At 39.0% G+C, this 21596-nt stretch overlaps 1 protein-coding gene across 1 annotated transcript in view; it reads left to right on the top strand.

Moving 5' to 3' along the window:
- The window catches only part of TXLNG (taxilin gamma), a 36171-nt gene extending 14673 nt beyond the window's left edge, over nt 1-21498 (top strand). The window contains exons 3-10 of the mRNA XM_063082962.1: nt 1790-1881; nt 6032-6202; nt 7541-7735; nt 9979-10098; nt 11909-11983; nt 15200-15292; nt 17533-17628; nt 18484-21498. Of these exons, the coding sequence (XP_062939032.1) occupies nt 1790-1881; nt 6032-6202; nt 7541-7735; nt 9979-10098; nt 11909-11983; nt 15200-15292; nt 17533-17628; nt 18484-18804 (1163 nt within the window). The 3' untranslated portion in view covers nt 18805-21498. The remainder of the gene's footprint in view (nt 1-1789; nt 1882-6031; nt 6203-7540; nt 7736-9978; nt 10099-11908; nt 11984-15199; nt 15293-17532; nt 17629-18483) is intronic.
- Nucleotides 21499-21596: the final 98 nt, after the last annotated feature.

Consider the following 21596-nt stretch of genomic DNA (forward strand, 5'->3'; position numbering starts at 1 on the left):
GGTTTTGTATGTGACTGTAAGTTGGAATTATCCTTCTTATTAAATGCATTTTCTACTACCTTGGAAAACATAAAAATTTATAGGAATATGAAAAGTAATTTTAATTCCTTATAAATAAGACAAATTTCTTCAAAACCAATAGCCCCAATTATTTGTGTGAAAGCACAGGGAGCCTTAAAAAGTTACACATAATGTTACCATATGACCAAGCAAATCTACCTCTAGATATATACCCAAGAGGATTGAAAATGTGTCCCCACAGAAACTTGTACGTGAATGTTCAGAGTAGCATTATTCATAATAGCCAAAAAGTGGAAACAACACAAATATCTATCACCTGGTGAATGGCTACATAAAACGTGGTCTGGCCATATGATGGAATATTACTCAGCCATAAAAAGGAATGAAGCACTGATACATCCTATGTGGAAGAACCTCAAAAACATGCAAAGTGAAAGAAGCCAGACACAAAACGCCACATATTATATGATTCCATTTTATATGAAATGTCCAGAATTGGCGAATCCATGGAGACACAAAGTAGATTTGTGGTTGCCAGGGCTAGGGAGGATGGGAGAATAAGGAATAAGTGCTAATGGGTATGGGTGTCTTTTTGGGGTGATGAAAATGTTCTGGAATTAGTGCACAACTTTGTGAACATACAAAATTGTATACTTTAGAAGCATAAATTTTATGGTATGTGAATTCTCTCTCAAAAAAACAGGTGGAGTTTGAGTTTTAAAATATTCATAAAATTATAAGTTACATTACATTTTGATCATATTCAATAATTATGTTTAATTGTCTCAAAGTTCTTACTGGCCTTGGGTTGAATGAGAGAAGGTTTTGTTAATAAAATTTTATGTGCTTAGAAAAATATTTTTTTTTAAGTTAGCCTGCTTTTTTTCCCAAAAGCAGTCTGTATACCACATACCAAAGTCATTTTGAGATATATATTTTAATGAAATATCTTATACATACGATTGAACATTTTAAAAAATAAAAATGGTTCCTACCACCCAGCTTAAGAAGTAAAACATTATCACTTATATTAAAACACCATTTGTCCCCTCCTATCTCAGCCACCTGCTTCTCCCTGCCAAAGTCCTTAAAATACTGTTGTTAAGCTCTTTTCCCCAAGGGAATAGCTATCTTGTCATCCTTTTATTTGCAGTAACCCTGGTTAACACACGGAATGTGCTTAGTAAATCATCAGAAAATCATGAGTTAAATTGCTCATATGAAAAGATATATCACCAGTGATTATGTGCATCTTAGATAGTCATAGTACTAACTGAAACTCCCTTTGAACTTGCTTCTATATTTGTACTTGGTTAGGAGGAAGCTTTTAAAAATATTCTCTGCCCTTTGTAACTTGTACTTTGTCTTAACTTGGACATCAGTGGTTAGGCAAGGGAGTTTTTAAGCCTTTAACAGGATTTCTTATGAATAGCTAGCAGTGTTAGTGAGTGAAGAAATTTGGGGTGGGATTAGCTCAGTTGGTTAGAGTGCAGCCTTATAACACCAAGGTCACAGGTTTGGATCCCCATACTGGCCAGCTGCCAAAAAAGAAATTTGGAGTGGGAATGAGGGGGGGAGGGGGGCCTGCTAATCTAGAATTGTAAAATAGCTTTCTTAATTGAGCCAGTAAATCTCTTATTTCTAATCAATAGGTGTAAATTATTTTACTCTGGATGTCAGAACATGGTGAAATGTTAGTAGAATTTACAGGTTAGATTTGGTCTCATTTTTCTTCCCAGCCTTAATTTCTTATCTTGTTAATCATCAGGAAAAGAAGTTTTATTACTGATGCAAGCCCTAAACACCCTCTCAACCCCAGAGGAGAAGCTGGCAGCTCTCTGTAAGAAATATGCTGACCTTGTGAGTATTAAATCAAGGGTGTGAGGGCCATGTAAAATATAGTGAAATGTGTGTGTGCTTGATAAGCTTTTAAAATTATTTTATTCCAAAATCAAAGAGGAGAGTCTGGTTTCTTGGGCTTTTTTTGGTTGCACCATTTCATTTTATGAGGTAATATATAGAAAACATTATAATGCTAAGATGTCACATAGATTTTCTAAAACTCAGTTTTAGAGTATTTCTAAGTCAGCCTTTTTATTGCTGTGATGTGATGTCTTAGATGCCAGTCAGTTGAGGTGTAATGGTTCCTGCATTTAACTTGTCTTAAGGGAATTCTAGAGATAAAGGCTCTACTTTGATGGAAATTGGGAGTTAGATGAAATGGTCTACTAAAACAATACTGCATGTCAGGAAATATTTATTTATGTGCCAAGCATTCTTTTTTCCATCATCCAAAGAAATTGACCTCATTGAAGAGTTTGTTCTGGGCCCTTGTTATCTCAGGTAGCATTAATTCTCTTTTGGAGTTATGAAAGCAGGCTCAATATGGAAACCCTGCCATCATATTTAAATTGAAGAATGGGAAAGTCATAGAACCCTTTGAAGGAAGGGTTGTGGAAAACTTTAAAATAAATGGTTCTAATATAAGTGCCAAAATTATTGCCTTTTGTGAAATACTTAGGTGAATTATCATTTATAATTTTTATGCATTTTCATTTGTTGTTAAAGCAGTTACTCCATATTATAAAACACTATTTTTTTGTCAATGACCAACTCTAAAAAACAAATTCTGTTTATTACTCGAGGAATGACAGTTACTTTCCCTCAGTTTATAAAGTGCTCTGGATATACCCTACTTAGCTCGCATTCAGCAGTCCGGCACTTTCTACTGTTTGGAGCAGGAGACCTTGTGCATCAGTGAAAATGGCCTAGAACAGTCACAGATGCAAAGATGGCAGAAACACAGTGTGGTTGGATTGCTGGCTTCAGAAAAGGTGTGCTTTCATTGGCTGTGAAAATGAAAGTCCTTATTGGTGCCATTTACATGAGAATTATGCTAAAAGCAGTGGGAAAAGAAGACAAGAACAGAAAAGAGAAACGTGGAGAAAAGAGTAAAAACCAGAAAAGGCAGTGTAGTAGGTTAGCTGCCTGACCCAGCGATGTGACAGCAGCCGTCAGCCATGAATGGGTTAGGAGAAGAAAGAGCAAATAGTCCTCTGGGGAAGTCCTCCTCGCACTGACACAAATCATTGGGACTTTTGTTGAAATGCACATTCTGATTCACTTAGGTCTGGGTTGGGGCCTGAGAATCTGCATTTTAACAAGCTCTTGGCTAATGCCTGATGCTGTCAGACCTTAGATCACCCTTTAAGTAGCAAGGATCTAGTGTGTTTTGGTAATTTTTTTATTTGTTTTGTTGTTGTTGTTTGTGTGGGTGTGGTTATTAAGCATCAATAATAATAGCTACATTCATTTTAGGACATGACACATTAAAGACTTGCTTAGTGAGTAATCTCTTTGATATAGATTCGTGCTGAACATATGAAAGATGAAATGTGTACTGTTTTTACAAAATGTTCTAAAGCCTTATTTCTTGAAACAATACCTACTTTATTTAAAAGTTTAAAGAATATATAGGTTATATAGCAGTGAGACCACCAAGGGAGTAGCCTTTTCCCAAAGATTATTCTGTAAACTTCCCTTTTGCCTCTGTCCAGTATCATCTTACATGACTGCTTATTGCACTGACACTGTAGAGCAGTTGGAGTGGAATTCTGTGCACTGTAATTGGGATTGTCCACTGGGGAGACCTTGTGGCCACCATGTTTACCAGATCACATGGGTTCATGAAATATTAGCATTTCACTTTTAGGTGTGGATACCATTAACATGATCCTGTAACATGATCCTTTAGTACTTTATAATGCTGTTCTTTCCCATTCTGTAGTCAGTTTCTGTAGATTATTAGAGTGTAATAATAAATCTTAATATCTGATTGGGTAGGTATAGCCTCCTTACTCTTTTCATCAGAAGCATCTTGGCTATTCTTGGCCCTTTACTCTCTGTAAATTTTAGATTCAACTTAGTAGTTCCATGCGATGAAAACACCATTTGGGATTTTGAAGAGCATTTCATGGAATCTATAGATGCATCCGGGAGATAATTGCCATCCTCATGATATTAATAAAACTTAAAAAGTAGTTTTCCTTATGGAAAAAAATCAAATTAGATCCTTACATACTATACATAACAATCAATTTCAGATTTAGGGCTTAAATGTCAAAAAGTAAGCTTTAAAAATTTTGGCTATTTAGGTTTATTAATAGGTAAATATTTTTCCGGCCTTGGGTTAAGGAAGGATTTCTTACAACACAAAAAGCATTGTCAGAGAAAAGATTGTACAAATTGGCTTTATTGACAGTAAGCCTTTCTGTTAATCCAAAGATACCTTAAAAGGAAATGAGAAGACATTACAAACTGGGGAGAACTTTTTTTTTTGGTGGCCGGCCAGTACAGGGAGCAAAGGGGAGGATATATTTCCAACAAATATGACTAACAGAAGATTTAGTATCAAGAATATCTAAAGAACGCCTGCAAATGAATAATAGGAAAAATAACCCAATGGAAAGCTGGGCAAAAGACATGAAAGAGGAATAATGAACACAGGATAAGGATTGTGGTGACCCGTGTCAGGGAAGGCGGGGGCTCTACATACCCAGGTGAAGTTGTAGCTAGTGTGTGCAAAACCTGCAGCCTCAAACTGTGCTGCTGCCCATAGTCTGCAGAAAGATTACTGTACAACATTGTTACACAAAAACAAGGATTTTTCCTGCAGGGATTTCAGTAAAGGTGTTTTGAATATCTGTAAGCATTCTGACTATAAGGGTGCTTGATATGTTTTGATAGGCCACAAGATGTCACTGTTGCTCTTGAAATTGTGACTCAGCATCATTTCCTTCTTCAGTAAAAGCTTTGAAAGGTCAGTAAAGCTGCCATCTTATCTGTTAGTGTTGATTTGACCTTGAAATAGACTCATTGGCTCCAAACCTAAAATTGCAATGATTACTCTCACTCACAAAGAACCCTGAGTACTGTTTACTGAGTTCTAAATTCTAATGACTGTATTGATACAGTAGCCTGTGGGTGTTTTTTTAGAAAATTAAAACTCGATGGTGTTGATTCCTAAAACATCATTATAAAAAAAAAAAGAGAGAGACACAAAGCACAGTAAACCCATATTTTATATTTGGATTTGAGCAGGTCTCTTAACAGGTAGGAAATAGACAAACAGCAATTCAGGGCATGTCTGGCTTTAGAACTGTTAGTCCTGGCCTTCAACATTGGAGTAGGTTGCAGCTACCACAGGGGTTAGTTCATTTTCCAGAGTGTTAAGCCTAGAGCACATGGGCAGGGTTGCCAGTGGGCCTCAGGAAAATTCTGGGGCAGGAGATGTCCAGTTGAAGGGCATCATCAGTTCAGAAAACACAGGGTTTCACTTGGTTGGAGTGTGGTGTTGATAATACCAAGGTCAAGGGTTCGGATCCCTCTACTGGCTGGCCGTCAAAAAAAAACCAAAAACAACAACGCAGGGTTGTATCTAGAAATTGAGGAGCCCACATTGCCTGTGAGTCATTGAGTTGAAACCAGGAAGAAGAGCTGTGGTCAGTGTCTGGAGTCAGGCAAGTTGACAAAATCAAGGACCCCAGGGGGTGGCAGGTCAATATGGAAGTCAAGAGTCACTTTCAGTCCTTGAATCACTTTCAGGCTGCTAGGCTCAAATCTCCACCTCACTCTGTACTAATTATGGAATATTGGGCACCTTATTAAGGATGTTTCTGGGCTGATATATTTCCTCTTCTATAAAACTTGGATAATAAAGCTAAACTTGGATAATAAAGAGTTGTTGTGAAAGTTAAATATATCTAAATCTAAAGGGTAAAGAAATGAAAAATAAGATTTTTTTTCCTACCCTAATTTGCTTACTTTCCAATCATGACTGGAAAAGAGAGGAGAAGGTTGGCAGTGCAGCATGGCATGAAACAATTTAAATAAAATATTACACTACAGTATTTGGCTTTTTGGAAATGTGTTCTCTTATTGTAATTCTTCTAGCCATAACTCTTAAGGTTTTTACTGTTCTTCCTAAATGTAAAGTGCTTGTTAATTTTAGCTGGAGGAGAGCAGGAATGTTCAGAAGCAAATGAAGATTCTGCAGAAGAAGCAAGCTCAGATTGTGAAAGAGAAAGTTCACTTGCAGAGTGAACACAGCAAGGCTATCTTGGCAAGAAGCAAACTAGAGTCTCTTTGCAGGGAGCTTCAGCGTCACAATAAGACGTTAAAGGTTAGTTGGTTTATTTTTGTTTTTTTCAGAACGGACTTAGCTGGTTTTATGATCAACTTGTACTTATTTGAAATAAATCCTTATCTCTACTTGGAGACAGAGATACTACCTTATTTTCTATTTTGCTTGGGCTGATGCTGTGTGTGATGAGGTCACTGTAAATGCAAGACTAATTCTTTCTGCGTAAGTTCTGGTTTCTTGTTCAAGATAGAGCTCCTTAGTTACCTCATACTTGGTTGCAGGGAATCTAGCTGGGACTGATGTTTATGTCCACAGCTCTCCTGCTTAGAGCCATGGCTTAGGAAGCCCAGAGTTGCCAGTTTTCTGCTGGGCACTGATGTAGCTGATCAACATGTATGAAAAGCTGCTGTGAAATGAGAAACTTAACAGATTTGAGTCAGAGTGAGTCTGAGAAGGGAGAACTCCTGCTGAGCTCTTGGGTGGATGTCATGACTGCATTGCCCAAGTCCCCTGGCCCACCCCCAGCTATTCAGTTGCTAAGTACTTTTAGAATAGTCCTTACACCTTGGCTAATTATAAAGGAAAAGGGAACAGGTATCCAAAGATTAATTGATATCCCCAGGGGAAGAGGGAAAAAGAACAGAGCCACGGGAAGATGGGACAGGCCCATCCTTGTGTACAGTTGTGGTGTGAGTTTGAGCAGGATCTCTGGTCAAATCCACCCTCCCTACTCAAAACAAACCCCAAGGCCCAAGGATATAGGCGCACTCATGAAATGGATCTTCACCTCGTGGGAACCGTTATTTTCTTTGCTTTTGAACCCTTGAATTTAGATATTAATTAAACTGGGTGGTATTTTTTTTCCCATAGCAAATCAACATTTTCAGTGGATGATAATTATTGTTTAGACATGCAGAGGTCTTTTAACATTTGTATCCTAGCAAGTGTTGAAAGTAAGCTTTTTAAAATAAGGATTCAATTTGTCCCTTCCTGTCTAGGGAGTAGTAAGTGTGACCCAGAAAATAAGCTGCATGAGGGGCTGTGTCACTCTAGGCTGATCTAAGCTGATGTGCCCTGCACAGCCAGCAACTGGGGAGCTGGCTGCTTGCTGGGAGAAGCCACTGACTTGTATTTCAGTATACTGGATTTTAGATGTCACGTAACACTTCTTTTATAGCAGGATAGTTTGCATCTATCTACTTAGGAAAAGCTGCTTGCTTTTACATGAGAGCCTTCTGGCCATAAATAAGGGGGAGGACTTATAGTTCAGAGGCAGCACTTTGGGGGAGCAATAAATGAATTCCCATCACTGCAGCATCTTTTGTGAGCATCTTCTCTACAGATATGTGCTATTAACAAATTATTTTGGATAATAAGGAGGAAAATATGCAACAGGCACGAGAGGAAGAAGAACGACGTAAAGAAGCAACTGCACATTTCCAGATTACTTTAAATGAAATCCAGGCCCAGCTGGAACAACATGACATACACAACACCAAACTCCGACAGGAGAACATAGAACTGGGAGAGAAGCTGAAGAAGCTCATTGAACAATATGCACTGAGAGAGGAGGTAACAGCATTTGGTTTGTTTAGACAGCTTCTCAGTGTTAGCAAAAGCTTCACCATTCTCTACTAAAGTAAGATTGTTGTCACAGGATTTTTTCTTTTTTTCTTTTTTTTAAAGATGACCAGCAAGGGGATCTTAACCCTTGACTTGGTGTTGTCAGCACCACACTCTCCCAAGAGAGCAAACCAGCCATCCCTATATAGGGACCCGAACCCGTGGCCTTGGTGTTATCAGCACCACACTCTCCCGAGTGAACCACGGGCCGGCCCCACAGGATGTTTTAGAACCTTGGTATATGCGTAGTAGAAGTCGGTTATTAGGAAAGGATTGAGCAGCACATGACCAGCAGGATTCATTGGGATCATCACTTGATGGCCCTGAAGTCACTGGCTTTGGATAGGTGAGGTAATTTCTAGGAGACGTGTTAATTACTACTTCCACGTGACACTGGAAAGTTGCCATTTTAGCATACATATTATTTTCCCTTATCCAGACTAATAGTAATAAATATTTGACCCCAAAATATCCTGTATCTCAAACATCTGAGAGTCTGTACAGTATCCACCACCATTATTACACCTGTGTTTCAGATATTTTTTCTTTTCTTTTTTTTTTTTAAATGACTCGTAAGGGGATCTTAACCCTTGACTTGGTGTTGTCAGCACCACGCTCTCCCAAGTGAGCTAACTGGCCATCCCTATATAGGGACCCGAACTTACGGCCTTGGTGTTATCAGCACCGCACTCTCCCGAGTGAGCCACGGGCCGGCCCCTACCTTTTGCTTTTTTAAAAAAACTTACTGTGGAAAGTTGTAATCCGAAAAGTAGAGAGAGACTATATCACCTAGTTTCAGTGGCTGAAACCACAGTTTCATCTATATTCCCCTAGGTTATTTTGAAGCAAACCCAAGGTGTCATATTATTCCATTCATAGGTATTTGAGTGTATAGCTAAAAAAGATAAGGATTCTTTCTAAGCATAACCACAATACCATTTTCACACTTAAAAAATTAACAATTATTTAAATATTCATTGTTCAAATTTTTCTGATTGTCTCCTTTTTAAAAAAAAAATTGAATCAAGATTCAAATAAATTCCATCTATTTCTCTGGTTTTATAATTCTCAACTCTAAAATATAGATCCTCCCCCCTCTTTTATTTTATACTTACAGCATGCCTATTTATTATTTATCTTTATTCTTTTTTTGTATGCAGTATGTTTATTGAAGAAACTTTTGTCCTAGATGTTAAATTTTATTAGATTAAAAGCTCTCAATTTTCTTAAAATGACTCTTCTAGTTTTGTTGTTTAATATGACAGTCTACTTCATCTCACATGTAGCAAATTTGAAAATTATGTTTTAATCATATTACTTGTGAGTCTCATTTATTTTGAATGTTATAGAATATTCTCTTTGGTCAGGATATAATTAATAATGATCAAATTACTTGCAGGTGAAGAGAAATCACCCGCTGTGCTCTCCTAAATACTTAGGCTACCTTCTTACCAACTAGCATGTTTCCTTCTTATGTAGGGTAGTGTTACTGGAAGAGTTCTATTTTTCTATTTCTCTAGCTGGGAAGGGATGTTCTGATGACTCTATTGTACATAAATAACCACTTATCAATTTTGTCTGGAAATACTAACAAGCTTTTACCAAATATCTAATATGTGCCAGGCACCAAGCACCTTACATAGTGCAACTGTTGCATTTACTGTTAACAGCTCTACAAGATGGGTGTCGTTGTCCCTGGTACAGATGAGGGCACTGAGATTCAGCATGGGGAGGAGTTTACCCAGGGCCACACACTGGCCAGGCTTTGGCCTGGGCCATTCCTACCATCATGTCATGCTGCCTCCAGCTGAGAAATTTGGGAAAATTTAATGGAGAGAAAAAAAGGAATTATGTGCATGATGTATGGGTTTAATAGTTTGATCTGCTAATCCATCTTTGAGCCTTATTTTCAGTGTGGGGCAGACACAGGAAGTACAGAGCTGGTGGTGGAGATGGGGCCAGGTAGAGGGTGGCAGTCAGAGGGCAGTGCTCTTGTAGGTGCAGGAAGGTTGTGAGGTGGTATCGAGTAGCCACTTCTGCAGGTGCAGGGACAGAGTGACTCAGTGTTCTTAGTTAGCTAGGGTGGTATTAGCAGGAAAGCAGAATGAGCAGGTGTTTTAACGTGTTATTTTTCCTCCCTACTGTGTTCCTTTCTTCCTTAAATGATGGAAGAAATTTTGCTTTTCCCGTAGCATATTGATAAAGTGTTCAAACATAAGGAACTGCAGCAACAGCTTGTGGATGCCAAACTTCAGCAAACAACACAGCTGATAAAAGATGCTGATGGAAAACATCAGAGAGAAAGAGAGTTTGTAAGTTCTACTTCTTAAAAAAGAATTATTGCCAAAATTGTAACCAAAGCCATGTAAAACATTTAGTTTTATTCTGCATTCATTGTAGCAGGTGAGGCATGCTAGTTGGTTTTTTACTCTAGATCGAGGAGAGAGAGAGAGAGAGAGAGAGAGAGAGAGAGAGTGTGTGTGTGTGTGTGTGTGTGTGTGTGTGTGTGTGTGTGTGTGTGTTAGCAAACATTCAGCTGTTTAACTTTTTCTTTTGTATTTATTTATGTTTTGGTGGCTGGTCAGTATGGGGATCCATACCCGTGACCTTGGTGTTATAAGGCTGCACTCTAACCAACTGAGCTAACCAACCAGCCCCTCAGCTGTTTTTTTCTATTTAACTTTTTATACAGAAAATAGACTGGAGAGGTTAGACCAGGTTAGTGGAAAAACCTGCACTTGTTTGATTTTTCTTGTGGTTAGAATATTTATTTCACTTCTTAGTTAATGGTTGTCAGATCCAAGAATTGTGCTAGTATTTTTTTCGCACATTAAATTTGGTAATTCAATTTAACATCAAGCTTACTACACACCGGTCTCCTATATACAATTACATTTTGTTTTTAAACAAGTAAGTTGGAACTAGGGAAACCATTTGTTTACTTTGGTATAATTTTCTGATAAAATTTTAACAGAATTCTCTGTACCCTAATCACTCAGTATTGTTCCCAGAATGCTCAGATTATATTGCCTGTCAAAAATTATGAATACAGTGGAATCTCATTGGGTATGTATATTTAACATGTGCAAATTCAACTATATGTGCTTATCCAAAAAATAATAATAAAAGAAAGAAATGATTATGATGTGGACTGTTCCATCCAGCATTTACTCAAGTAGCCAGGGCTCCGAGGTGAGCATGGTATGAAGACTCAGTTCCTAAGTGGCCCTTGTGATGTGAACATGTCACGTGGAGTGTGAGTCTAGGGTGTAGAGACACATTTTTCACACAGCGTGGTCCTTCCACATGAACTAACAATGGTATCCCGTGCTCAACTGAGGAAATGGTTATTGTTTCCAAAGTCGGAGTATACATTTTACATACATACACACAAACACATCACACGTACATACTTTCTGATTGGTTCAATAGGACTTTTCAAGGCTTCTTTGGTCTGTGTGTGTTTTATTTCAGGGACTGAATTTCTTTTTTTTTTTTTTTTTAAGATGACCGGTAAGGGGATCTTAACCCTTAGCTTGGTGTTAGCACCACGCTTAGCCAGTGCGCGAACTGGCCATCAGGGACTGAATTTCACAACTGCCTACTATGCAACTGCACCATATAATTTTTTTGAAAACCCAAGTACTTTATATAAATGAAAGCGCCCATCATATCCTCCCCCACTTTTTAAAAAAAGTACTCAGAATCCAGGTCTCAGATTTCATTGCTTTGCTCCATAAATGGAGCAGTTGCCTCATCTTGCCTCTCAGGGAGTAGAGGGGCTTTCTAAGTTACCCAGATGTCCAGATTTCTAGCCATGTTCTTTGCTGATCCTGGACATCGAATTATTTTCACCTAAAACACAATTTAACCCTGAATTTTGTAAATCTTCTTAGACCTCCATGGTACTTTTTCTACTTAAGAAGCAAAAGATTATTCCTACATTTCTAAATGTTAACAAGTGGGACAGATCAAAGATATAGATGAACAGGATGTTTCATTCTAGACCCGTGGTTCTTGCTAAAATAGGAGAAGGATGAAGCCTAACTGTATGGTCATTTGACATTGTAGTTATATTTGTAATTGCTATTAGTATTTTGCCAGAATGTTTCTGTTTTTTAGTTATTGAAAGAAGCAACAGAATCGAGGCACAAATATGAACAAATGAAACAGCAAGAAGTACAACTAAAGCAGCAGGTAACTTGACATAAGGGGTAGTTAGAATTTCTAAGAAAAATCTGTGTCATTTGATATATACCTTGAATCTCCTGTAGGATGGTTTTGCTTAATTCCTAGCCAGAGCTGACCAGACTGAGGAAGAGATCAAAGGTCCCTCTTGGAATTTTCCTCTTCATTAGGGTGACCAGCTCATCCCAGTTTGCCCTGGACTTTCCTGGTTTTAGTACTCAAAGTCCTGTGTTCCAGGAAACCCACCGGTCTCAGGCAGACTGGGGTGTTCAGTCACCCTATCTTCAGTGTCCCCTTTCCAAGATCCTAGATAACTTCCTTCCTTTCTCAGTCTGTTCCCATGTGTTGTTACCTAATTTCCCACTAAAGGAAAACTGGTAAATCTCAGATTTTAGTTCTTTTGTATCAAGTTGAACTATATGAAATTGCTGAAGTCGAGAATACTTGACGACTTTGACCTACAAAATGGCCATTTCATGTAGTTTAATGTAATATCTAGGATTTTGTGCTATGAGCCCATAACCTGTCTTAAAAACTGCATGTGAGCACACAGTTCTGCTCCCAGGTGGAGTTGTGCTGTGGGGATTTTAATTGGGGCCCTCCCTCCTCTTCAGTCTAGACCCCATAGGTGTCTCGAAATGGTTGTCTTGTGTGGAATGAGTAGCACGTGCTGTCTCCTCACTCAGAAGATATAGGAAAGACTTCCCGTGTCTTTATAGACAGGTGAAATTAGGCATTCGTACCTGTAATTCACCCTTTTTTTCAGTTAATTAGATTGCATTCTGTTGAAAAAAGTTTTTTTTTTTAAAAAAAGATGGACCAGTAAGGGGATCTTAACCCTTGACTTGGTGTTGTCAGCACCACGCTCTCCAAGTGAGCGAACCGGCCATCCCTATATAGGGATCCGAACCCGTGGCCTTGGTGTTATCAGCACCACACTCTCCCGAGTGAGCCACGGGCTGGCCCTTACTTATTTTAAAAGTTTATTATATAATAAGTTTCTTAAAGGACTGATACATTAAGAACTGGCATAAATCTTTATGAGCACCTCTTTTGAGTGCTGTTTTTCTTTGGGAACATTTTACAATGTGGATTTTTTACAACATTCTTTGGGAGTGTTTTACATTGTGTAACTTCCTATAAAGGTAGCCTAACTTAGGGTAAAAATTCAAGAGGTGTGAGATATCAGAAATCTTTGGAACTTTCCACAGTAAGTTATGATCATGCTAGAATGCTTCTAGGAGATTTGAACCCCTTATCAGCCCTATCCATTCAGTTGTCCATGTAAATGGACAAAGATCGATGTGGAGAAGGTATTAAAGTCTATTGATTGCTTAGGAAGGTGTTCTTGAATGTGGGAGTTATTGATAATGCTGCAGTGGAAGTCACCAGAAGCCTCTTACCAAGCCCACAGGCCAGCTCCCATTTTGTTGTACTGTCTCTAGTGCAGCTTCTGTTGCCGGTGATCTGTGTCACCCTGAGTCCTCTTATCCAATTGTTACTGTTTCCTTTGCTTTTACCTCTTTTCCTGCTACCTAAATGTGGCTGTTCTTCCCAAGAGTTTGTCTTAGTCTCTGCTCTTACCATGGCATTTGTCAGCATTTGCTGATGGTACTTAGTTGCTGTGTCTTGACCTACTGTTTTGTGATCTAGCTACCTAGGTCCAGGTGTGATGGGAGTTGCCACTTACCACCCACTGTGGGCCAGCATTGAACTCTCAGATGGGACAGCCTTTACCTGCATGTCCCATCTCAGTAGAAACAAGCCATGCTAAAACTGCCCTGACTTCCACTGTCCCTCGGGTGCTAGAAATGCTCCCTCACTGTGCCTGAGCCACCACCATTGTCCCCAACTCCAGGCCAGTAGCCTTAGAGGCGTTGTCAGTGTGTGCCTCCTCTACCATTCATTAGCTATCAGCCCTGTGCGTTCTTCTCCAGTTCACCCCTACGACGTTTCTATTCCTGCTCTTTCTCTTTATTCTAGTCCATGCCCTCACCTTTCTGCAGGTGTGGTTTGGCTGTCTTATAATGATCTCTTCTAGCTTAACACCACTGGTAACATAGCTTTTGGTCTGCTTCTGCCACCCACATACAGCAGCACCTCCTTCTGGGTGCTACCTGTATGGCCCATCCCACCTGCTGGCGGGGGGGGGGCGGGGGTTCCATCATATTGCTCTGTCCCCACCCCCATGCTGTTAGGTGGTGCTGTTTAATATTCCTAACATGGCACTGCTGGCAGCTGAAAGCTGCTGTTTAATATTCCTGACACAGCACTGTTTATGCTGTTTCTTGGCCTCTCATGATCTTGTATTCTTCCCTCCTTTTCTTGTATGTATTGTGTGATCTTGGTCAAAACACTTTTATTACTCTGGGTCTGTTTCCTTATCCTGAAAATAATGTAATTATGTTAGGTAGTCTCTAAAGGGTTCCTTCCTAGTCTAAATGAACTCGTTCAGGCCACCCTCAAGGTCTCACTCAGGTGTTGCCCAGACAAAGCTTTCCCTACTGTTCTGACGCTCACTGCACCGGCCCCTCACACTCCTCTTAAATCCCGCTCTTTTAAGGGCCAGAAAGGTGACTAAGGGCCAGAAAGGTGACTCTGCATTTTATACCCTGCACGCCTTGCGGGCTAGCATTTTCCCCCAGCTTAAGTAAAAATTCCTTGAGGGTAGGAGTTAAAAGAAAAATTGGTGTTTCTACCTCTTGTAGTTTTTCTTTTTCTCTTAACTATAATGCCACTGAATTCTCTTTCCCCAACCAAACCAATTCTTTGGCTTCCTTCGCATTTTTCTTCTTACGTTAAGGAAAGAGATATCTTTCATATCAAGCTAAGAACTGTGCAGGTGGAATTCTAAAAGAACGATCTTTTCCTAAAGACAATTTTCAAATGTAAGGAGAGGGAGTAGTTGATAAGCATTATAGGAGCATGAAATTTATAGCTATACACATCCTTCAGGTTTTGTTATAATTGACAGGATGGAGCTAGTAAATGTACATTTTAAACAATTATAATAAAGTCAACCAAATTTCCTTAGTTTTAAGGTGCTTCTGTGGGTTGTTAGAACTTTTAGCCATGTATGTCTCCTGTCTAAGGATTGGGTGTGCACTTATTTGTATTTCTGTCACTTATAACAAGTAACTCACGTTTAACCATATGCTCTTTTAAAAGTTTGGGAATTTGAACTGTTCACCTGAAACTCAGAATATATCATACTTTTTTCTGTAGCTTTCTCTTTATATGGATAAGTTTGAAGAATTCCAGACTACCATGGCAAAAAGCAATGAACTATTTACAACCTTCAGGCAGGAAATGGAAAAGGTATTTGCATATTTTCAGTGGAATATTACATAAAAGGGAAATTATATAAGCTCTTTTAAGTGTAATTACTACTTGGATGAGTTTATGTTGTTATGACACTGTCTTAATTTTATCTTTTCTGATCCTCCACTGGCAGGCGTATTTGGTTATTTTGCCCTCAGTGTACCCAACTGGCTAATGATCTCTGTGCTCTTAGAAGTCTGTCTTTATTACAGTGGATTCTTCTATAAAATACAGTTTGTTCTTAGAAATAAAGTGGTTTTTTTTTGTTTGTTGTTTTTGGTTTTAATCACTTCAGAGGATCACACCTCAGTCCTTTCACAAAACTCTGCGTCCTTGGAAATTAAAGACATTCAAGCCCAGAATGAGGGTACTTCAAAAAGTCTGTGGATAATACGAATCTTTCCATGAACTTTTTGAAGACGCTTCGCCTATATTGCTTTTTCTTTCTACCTTTTTTAGCTCTTAATTTTACTCCACTGAATTCTTTCTTCCCGGCCAAATTCTTTGCCTTCTTTTTCATTTTCCTGCCTGCATTGAGATATCGTTGATATCAAGCTAAGAACCAAAATATGTAATTAAATACATAGCCATCCATCCATCCATCCTTATTTTACTTGCATTCTTCCCCTTAAAATAGGGGGTTTTACTGTATTTTTTGGTGGCTGGCCAGTACGGGGATATGAACCCTTCACCTGTGGTCATCAGCACCACACTCTAACCAAGTGAGTTAAGTGGCCAGTCCAAAATGGGGGATTTTAAAAAATGCTGTTGGGTTGGGGAGAAGTACAGTAGTGCCTGGCACTTTGTAAGCATTCAGTAGATGTTAGTCACGACTATTATTAGATTTACATAGTTGTTGAGAGTGTATATTCTGGATTAATGTCCCAGTTGCATCATATAACGTGTGACCGGGGCAAGTTGTTTAACCTTGCTGTGCCTTCATCGTTAAAAATGATAGCAAGACCTACCCTTCATAAAACAGTATTTCAGACAGTGCTTGGCATATTTACATGTGTTCAATTATCATGTGCTGAATAGTGCTAAAATTACTACCTTCAGGTATTTTTAGACCTAGTAATCTGGAGAATTCTGTGAGCAGCAGATTCATTCCTTTCAGTTGAGGCTCCAATCAAGGGGGAACTATTAGACTCATTTCAGAGGGTTAGCTGGATTCCAGCACATGCTCACTATTGAGGTGGAACAGAGTTCAAAATAGGGACTCCCAAATTTGCTGTCCTTCTGGAGAGTCCTGGACTGGAACATGTTCCTTTCTGTTAGTGGCTACAGAGATCACTGTGGGTCAACACTCAACCCAGATCATCCATGAGCTCCTCCTATGGCCTTTGCCCCAGATTGCCTTGTGTTAGTTTTGTGGGTAATTACCTAAGCCACAGGGCATTGGTTCTGTGTTATCCTTGTTTCCCTTAATAGTTCCTGGCTCAGTGCCCCGACTTGGATCAGAGCTGGTGTGTAGTCAGTAGTGGGTAAAGGAATATCGAGAATGTGGGTGATTGACAGGCATGGATAAGTCTTATTCTGAAAGTCTGGAAATTGGGTTCTTGTAGCATAGGTTTAAGAATGCTCCCCTGATTTCTGGGCCCACTTTATCTTTAGCAAAATCTGAAGTAAAACAGTCTTGTGAGTTATGAGGATGACCAAAACTTAAGGATTAACTACTTTTATCTTCTTGGTCACTGGAGTCTTACCTAAATCACGATGCCTCTAGGTCTGAAACTGATGTGGTCCTGGAGGTTGAGGTAGAGCACCAATTCTTAATCTTTTGTAGGGCTGAAAATCTCTGTCTTTCCAAGAATCTGAGGAATTAGTAAAATGGACAGAAAACTCATGAACGTGGTCCTTTATTCATACAGCTTGGGGAGGAGAAGGCCCTTGTCCATTACCCTCAGCTGGAATGAAAGCTGCACTCCAGCCTTAACTGAGAGTTGAGTATGCTGAGAGCTTCCTCCATGTGCTGCCGCCGCCTCTGAAATTGAGATTAAACTGGTCTTTCTCATAATATGAAACTCCTTACTCGGGTTCCAACCTAGGAGCTACTGAGATAAGCTCTGCTACCGACAGACAGGCACAGCTACTTCTGTAAAGACACGTAACAGCTGTCAGCTGGGCAAGGCAGGTGCAGTGATGGGGGAGAGGATGGACATTAAAACTTTTTGTGGCAGGACAGAGCAATAAGAAATGGAACTTAGATTTAAATTTGCAATTGTGTTGATTCACAGATGACAAAGAAAACTAAAAAACTGGAAAAAGAAACAATAATATGGCGTACCAAATGGGAAAACAATAATAAAGCACTTCTGCAAATGGCTGAAGAGGTGAGATGGTTTCCCGTGACTAAGGTGTATTCTTAGTCATGGGGACTCATTAAGTTCAGGTACCTATCAGTTCAGGGATGTGTTCACGTGACTCTACTGAGCTAGTTGAGGACTCTGGCCAGAGGTGGGGGTGTGGGTAGGGGTGCTGAGTACAACCTGCAGTGTCTTTCCTGACAGTTGTTAGGTTGTAGGTGAGGTGAGCAGTGATCAGACTTCCCTGAGAGCCCACATGCAAACAGCTTGGGTGCTTTTCCTTCTACCTTGACTTAACTACGCTTAAAAAAGCAACAAGATATTTTTTGCCAGTTTTCTAAAACTGGGATGTATTGCTTACAATCACTAAATTTCACATCTTCAGAAACTTGACAGGATCAGCTTATAAAATTTCATGAGAGAAAATGTCAGGGCACATGTATACAAGAATGTTGTTCTCATCTATCTAAAAATTGGTAGAACAGAAATCTGTGTAGAAGATGGGTTGTTTTCTGTTTTTAATAGGACTCTTAAGTTTTCTATGTGCTAGTCTTTGTGACGAATATCTTGTTTCCTTAATAGTTCATCAATACAAAATGTTTTAAAAAGTGGATTTCATTTGTAAGAAACATGACAAAGAGGGCACTTTATTTTGTCACCCAAGAACTATATTAATTATGTTAAGTAGCATTCAGTGTAGGTGTACTTAGATATGTATGCAATGAAGCTAGCTAGAACGTTAGGTATCTGAAGAAACTGAACATGTTGAATAGGTGATAAACAGGTAATTTCCAGTACGGCTCAGCTAACTTAATCTTTTTGTATACAATAACCTGATTTGTAATTAACCAGGTTATTTAAATCCTGTCTCTCTTCTCACAGAAAACAGTCCGTGATAAAGAGTACAAGGCCTTTCAGATAAAACTGGAACGGTTAGAGAAGCTGTGCAGGGCTCTTCAAACGGAAAGAAATGAGCTGAACGAGAAGGTGGAAGTCCTGAAAGAGCAGGTCTCTGTCAAAGCAGCAGACAGGGATTTAGCAGTGTCTGCACTGCAGCCCTGCACTGCCATGGATTCTCACAAGGAGCTGAACACTGCCTCGAAAAGAGCCCCAGGAGTGCACCTGGAGGCCGAGCCCCAGGTGGCCGGCGACAAAAGCGCCCCTTCCGCAGGCTTCATGCCAGGCATTGAGTCCGTTGACTAAGACAAAGTGTGACTACTGTATTGAGAGATATATTTTGTGTATAACTTTCTGTTAGTAGTAACTATTGGTTTTGTGGTGAAAATTTTCTTACTTTTTCTACCATATCTGTATTTTCTTAGAACTACTGGACTTATGTGGTACAGGAGGCTGCTTAGCAGTTTTGAATAGTTTTAATCTATAAATTTTCCTCAGCTGTGTTGCACATCTGCCTCATTTCCCCCCTTCATAGGAATGCATGTGTTCATTTCCTTGTTCTCTCTTCCCTGCTCCTTGCATTAGGATCCTAATGAAAATTTCACTCAAGACAGGGCCAATCATTACAAGGGAACTTTGTTCTGACAGTAGTTCCTTGATGTGAAAACAATATTAATTTAAACATCTTGCCCCCCCCATTAATATTTTTTAAAAATAATCAAGATTAGAAATGCCAGGTAGAAATAAAACTCTAGTGTTGGCTCAGAAACATAGTATATTTGATTCAAATTAGCTTTTTGATATATTTATATCACTTGACAAATTGAGAAGGCTGCAAGCCTCAGAATCCCTCTAAGGTTTGGCAGAATATGTATATAAAGATGTCACTTGTGAACAAAGTAGTATATTCAGGCACATCACTGGACAAACAGGCTTAACGTTTATGTGACTTTAGAAGTACTTATACTGCTTTGATTTCAAGTTAGAGCCCATTTGTGGAATCTGATCACCTGATGCTTACTGTAGAGGATGGTGGTTTGTGTTTGATTCCAATTTGGGTACGTATTTTCCACTTCCTACAGAAAGCTGATTATTCTTTGAAAACGGCTGATGACGTTTGCAGCCACTTCCAGTCCCTTGTCAACTGAAGATGATGAGGGTGAATTCCCACGTAGCTTTCACTAGGGCACAGTTCCTCTTCTACCTTCTGGCTCCTGTTGGTGTTCAATTGTTATAGGAGTCTCACCAGCAAAGTACTCCAGGTTTTTAAAAAAGGAATTTTAATTGTGGAGCAGTGCTACCTGAAACCGATTTCTTTTCCGAAACAAACACTGGAACCAACATTTTTAGTGTGGGAAAACTTGGTGAGTGTTCAGTAGTCAGGACTTATTTATTCTTTGTCTGTTTCCCACCCCTTTCTTAGTTTTTTTTTTTTTTTTTTTTTTTTAAAGGAAAAACCAGTATTATCAAGTCTCTACACTTGGAATGGGGTAAATTTTGAAATTAAGCACATAACTTTTGAATTATTTTGTCTTTTTCAGTGTTGACTGTGGCTCAGTTATGCAAATGATTAATCAGGCTGCACTGATGAGTTTCGATTTTGTCTCGTATAATTTGCATTGAAATACTTTATGAAATAAAAAGGTTCTACGAGAACTGATGTTAGCACATTCCACTGAGCAAAACTATCAAACTGACAAACTTGTTAAATTGCTTACTGGACTGAATAAACTCCGTTTTGTCCAGTTAAAAAGGTTTTCTCTTTGTTAAAAGTTTTGTTTGTAAAGTCCTGTCACATTAATAGTCTAAACTGGGTTGAAAGAATTGAAAATTGTCCAATAGATAGGAAACAGTGCCTGGAGTGGAGGATTATATCTAAGCTTCCGCCATCAGTCATGTTAATCAATCAAGGGGCCAGACAGTGGAGGAGAAGAAATCCACAAAGTAGGTTATCTAATTACTCTGTCAAAATGAGTCAGAAGCAAGAACAATACCCTCCAACAGCCTCTTATAAATACCCCTCTTTGGCTACTAAATGAAATACTGGACTGATTCATTTCTCCAGGAAAGAAATGAACATATATCAGAAATATAATCTACCATAAAATTAGTACTAATGATCACATTTCACAAGAACTCTGCTGGATGTACAGCTCTTAATGTTTTAAGCCACTTGTGTAGCCCACCACGTTTCTTTGTGGTGCTTGTCCTGTGTGGGAGATTGTAAATCTTGGACCTGTTGCATATTTTTAAGGGCTTTATAAAGCAATGTGACTAACAGTACTTGGCCTGCTGCTTTTGGCTTACTGTGTATTTTAAGCTAGATGCTATCACGGTGTTTAAAGAATATGGATTCTGTCTGGGATGCATTTGAATTGTGTCCTTTCAGAATCTCTCCTCCCATTACTCTGTGAATAAAAACAAATGGGACCCTCTGGGAAGGAGACCCTCTTTCACCTCACCAGCCCTGTGTTGTGGCTTTGTAGCACACCATGTATCTACCATATTCTAGAACACTGTAATGCTACTAGGCTGGCCCAGAAAAAGTTTAAATGTTGAATTCACTTAAATTGCATTTGTTGCACCGTCACTGAGTCTTGATGTGTATTATTTATAGTGGCAGTGGACTCCAAGATGTAGAGAAAACTTGGGTCTTGGATAATGTACCATTTCATCCTCAGACTTGTAGGAGTACTTTTCTTGGTCCTGAGACCAGTATTTTTTAGTTACATATGCAACTGCCTTTATTACACCTGGTTATCACAATTCAATTCTCAGGTGTTGCAGAAAAATCTACCTCTTTCAGACTGTAGATGGAAATAACTGTGAAAAAAAATGCAGATATCTTCTAGTTTGTGCTAAACACACTGCTTTATTTTTACAGCCCACGTCTTTCATGAGGATACGAATTGTTAGAGGCAGTCTTGTTTTGCTTTTCAAAGACATTTTGTAGAGATTTTTCACTAATGTGAATCTGATTTTATCTACTCAATTCTGTATAGATTAAGTAAATATGTATGATAAATTTAACAGCTTCTGTGTGTTTTGTTACCCACATGGCCTTAATCATAAAACAAGTCTAAAAATAAAATTTTACC

Source organism: Cynocephalus volans, chromosome X (genome assembly GCF_027409185.1).
Source record: "Cynocephalus volans isolate mCynVol1 chromosome X, mCynVol1.pri, whole genome shotgun sequence".
NCBI lineage: Eukaryota > Metazoa > Chordata > Mammalia > Dermoptera > Cynocephalidae > Cynocephalus > Cynocephalus volans.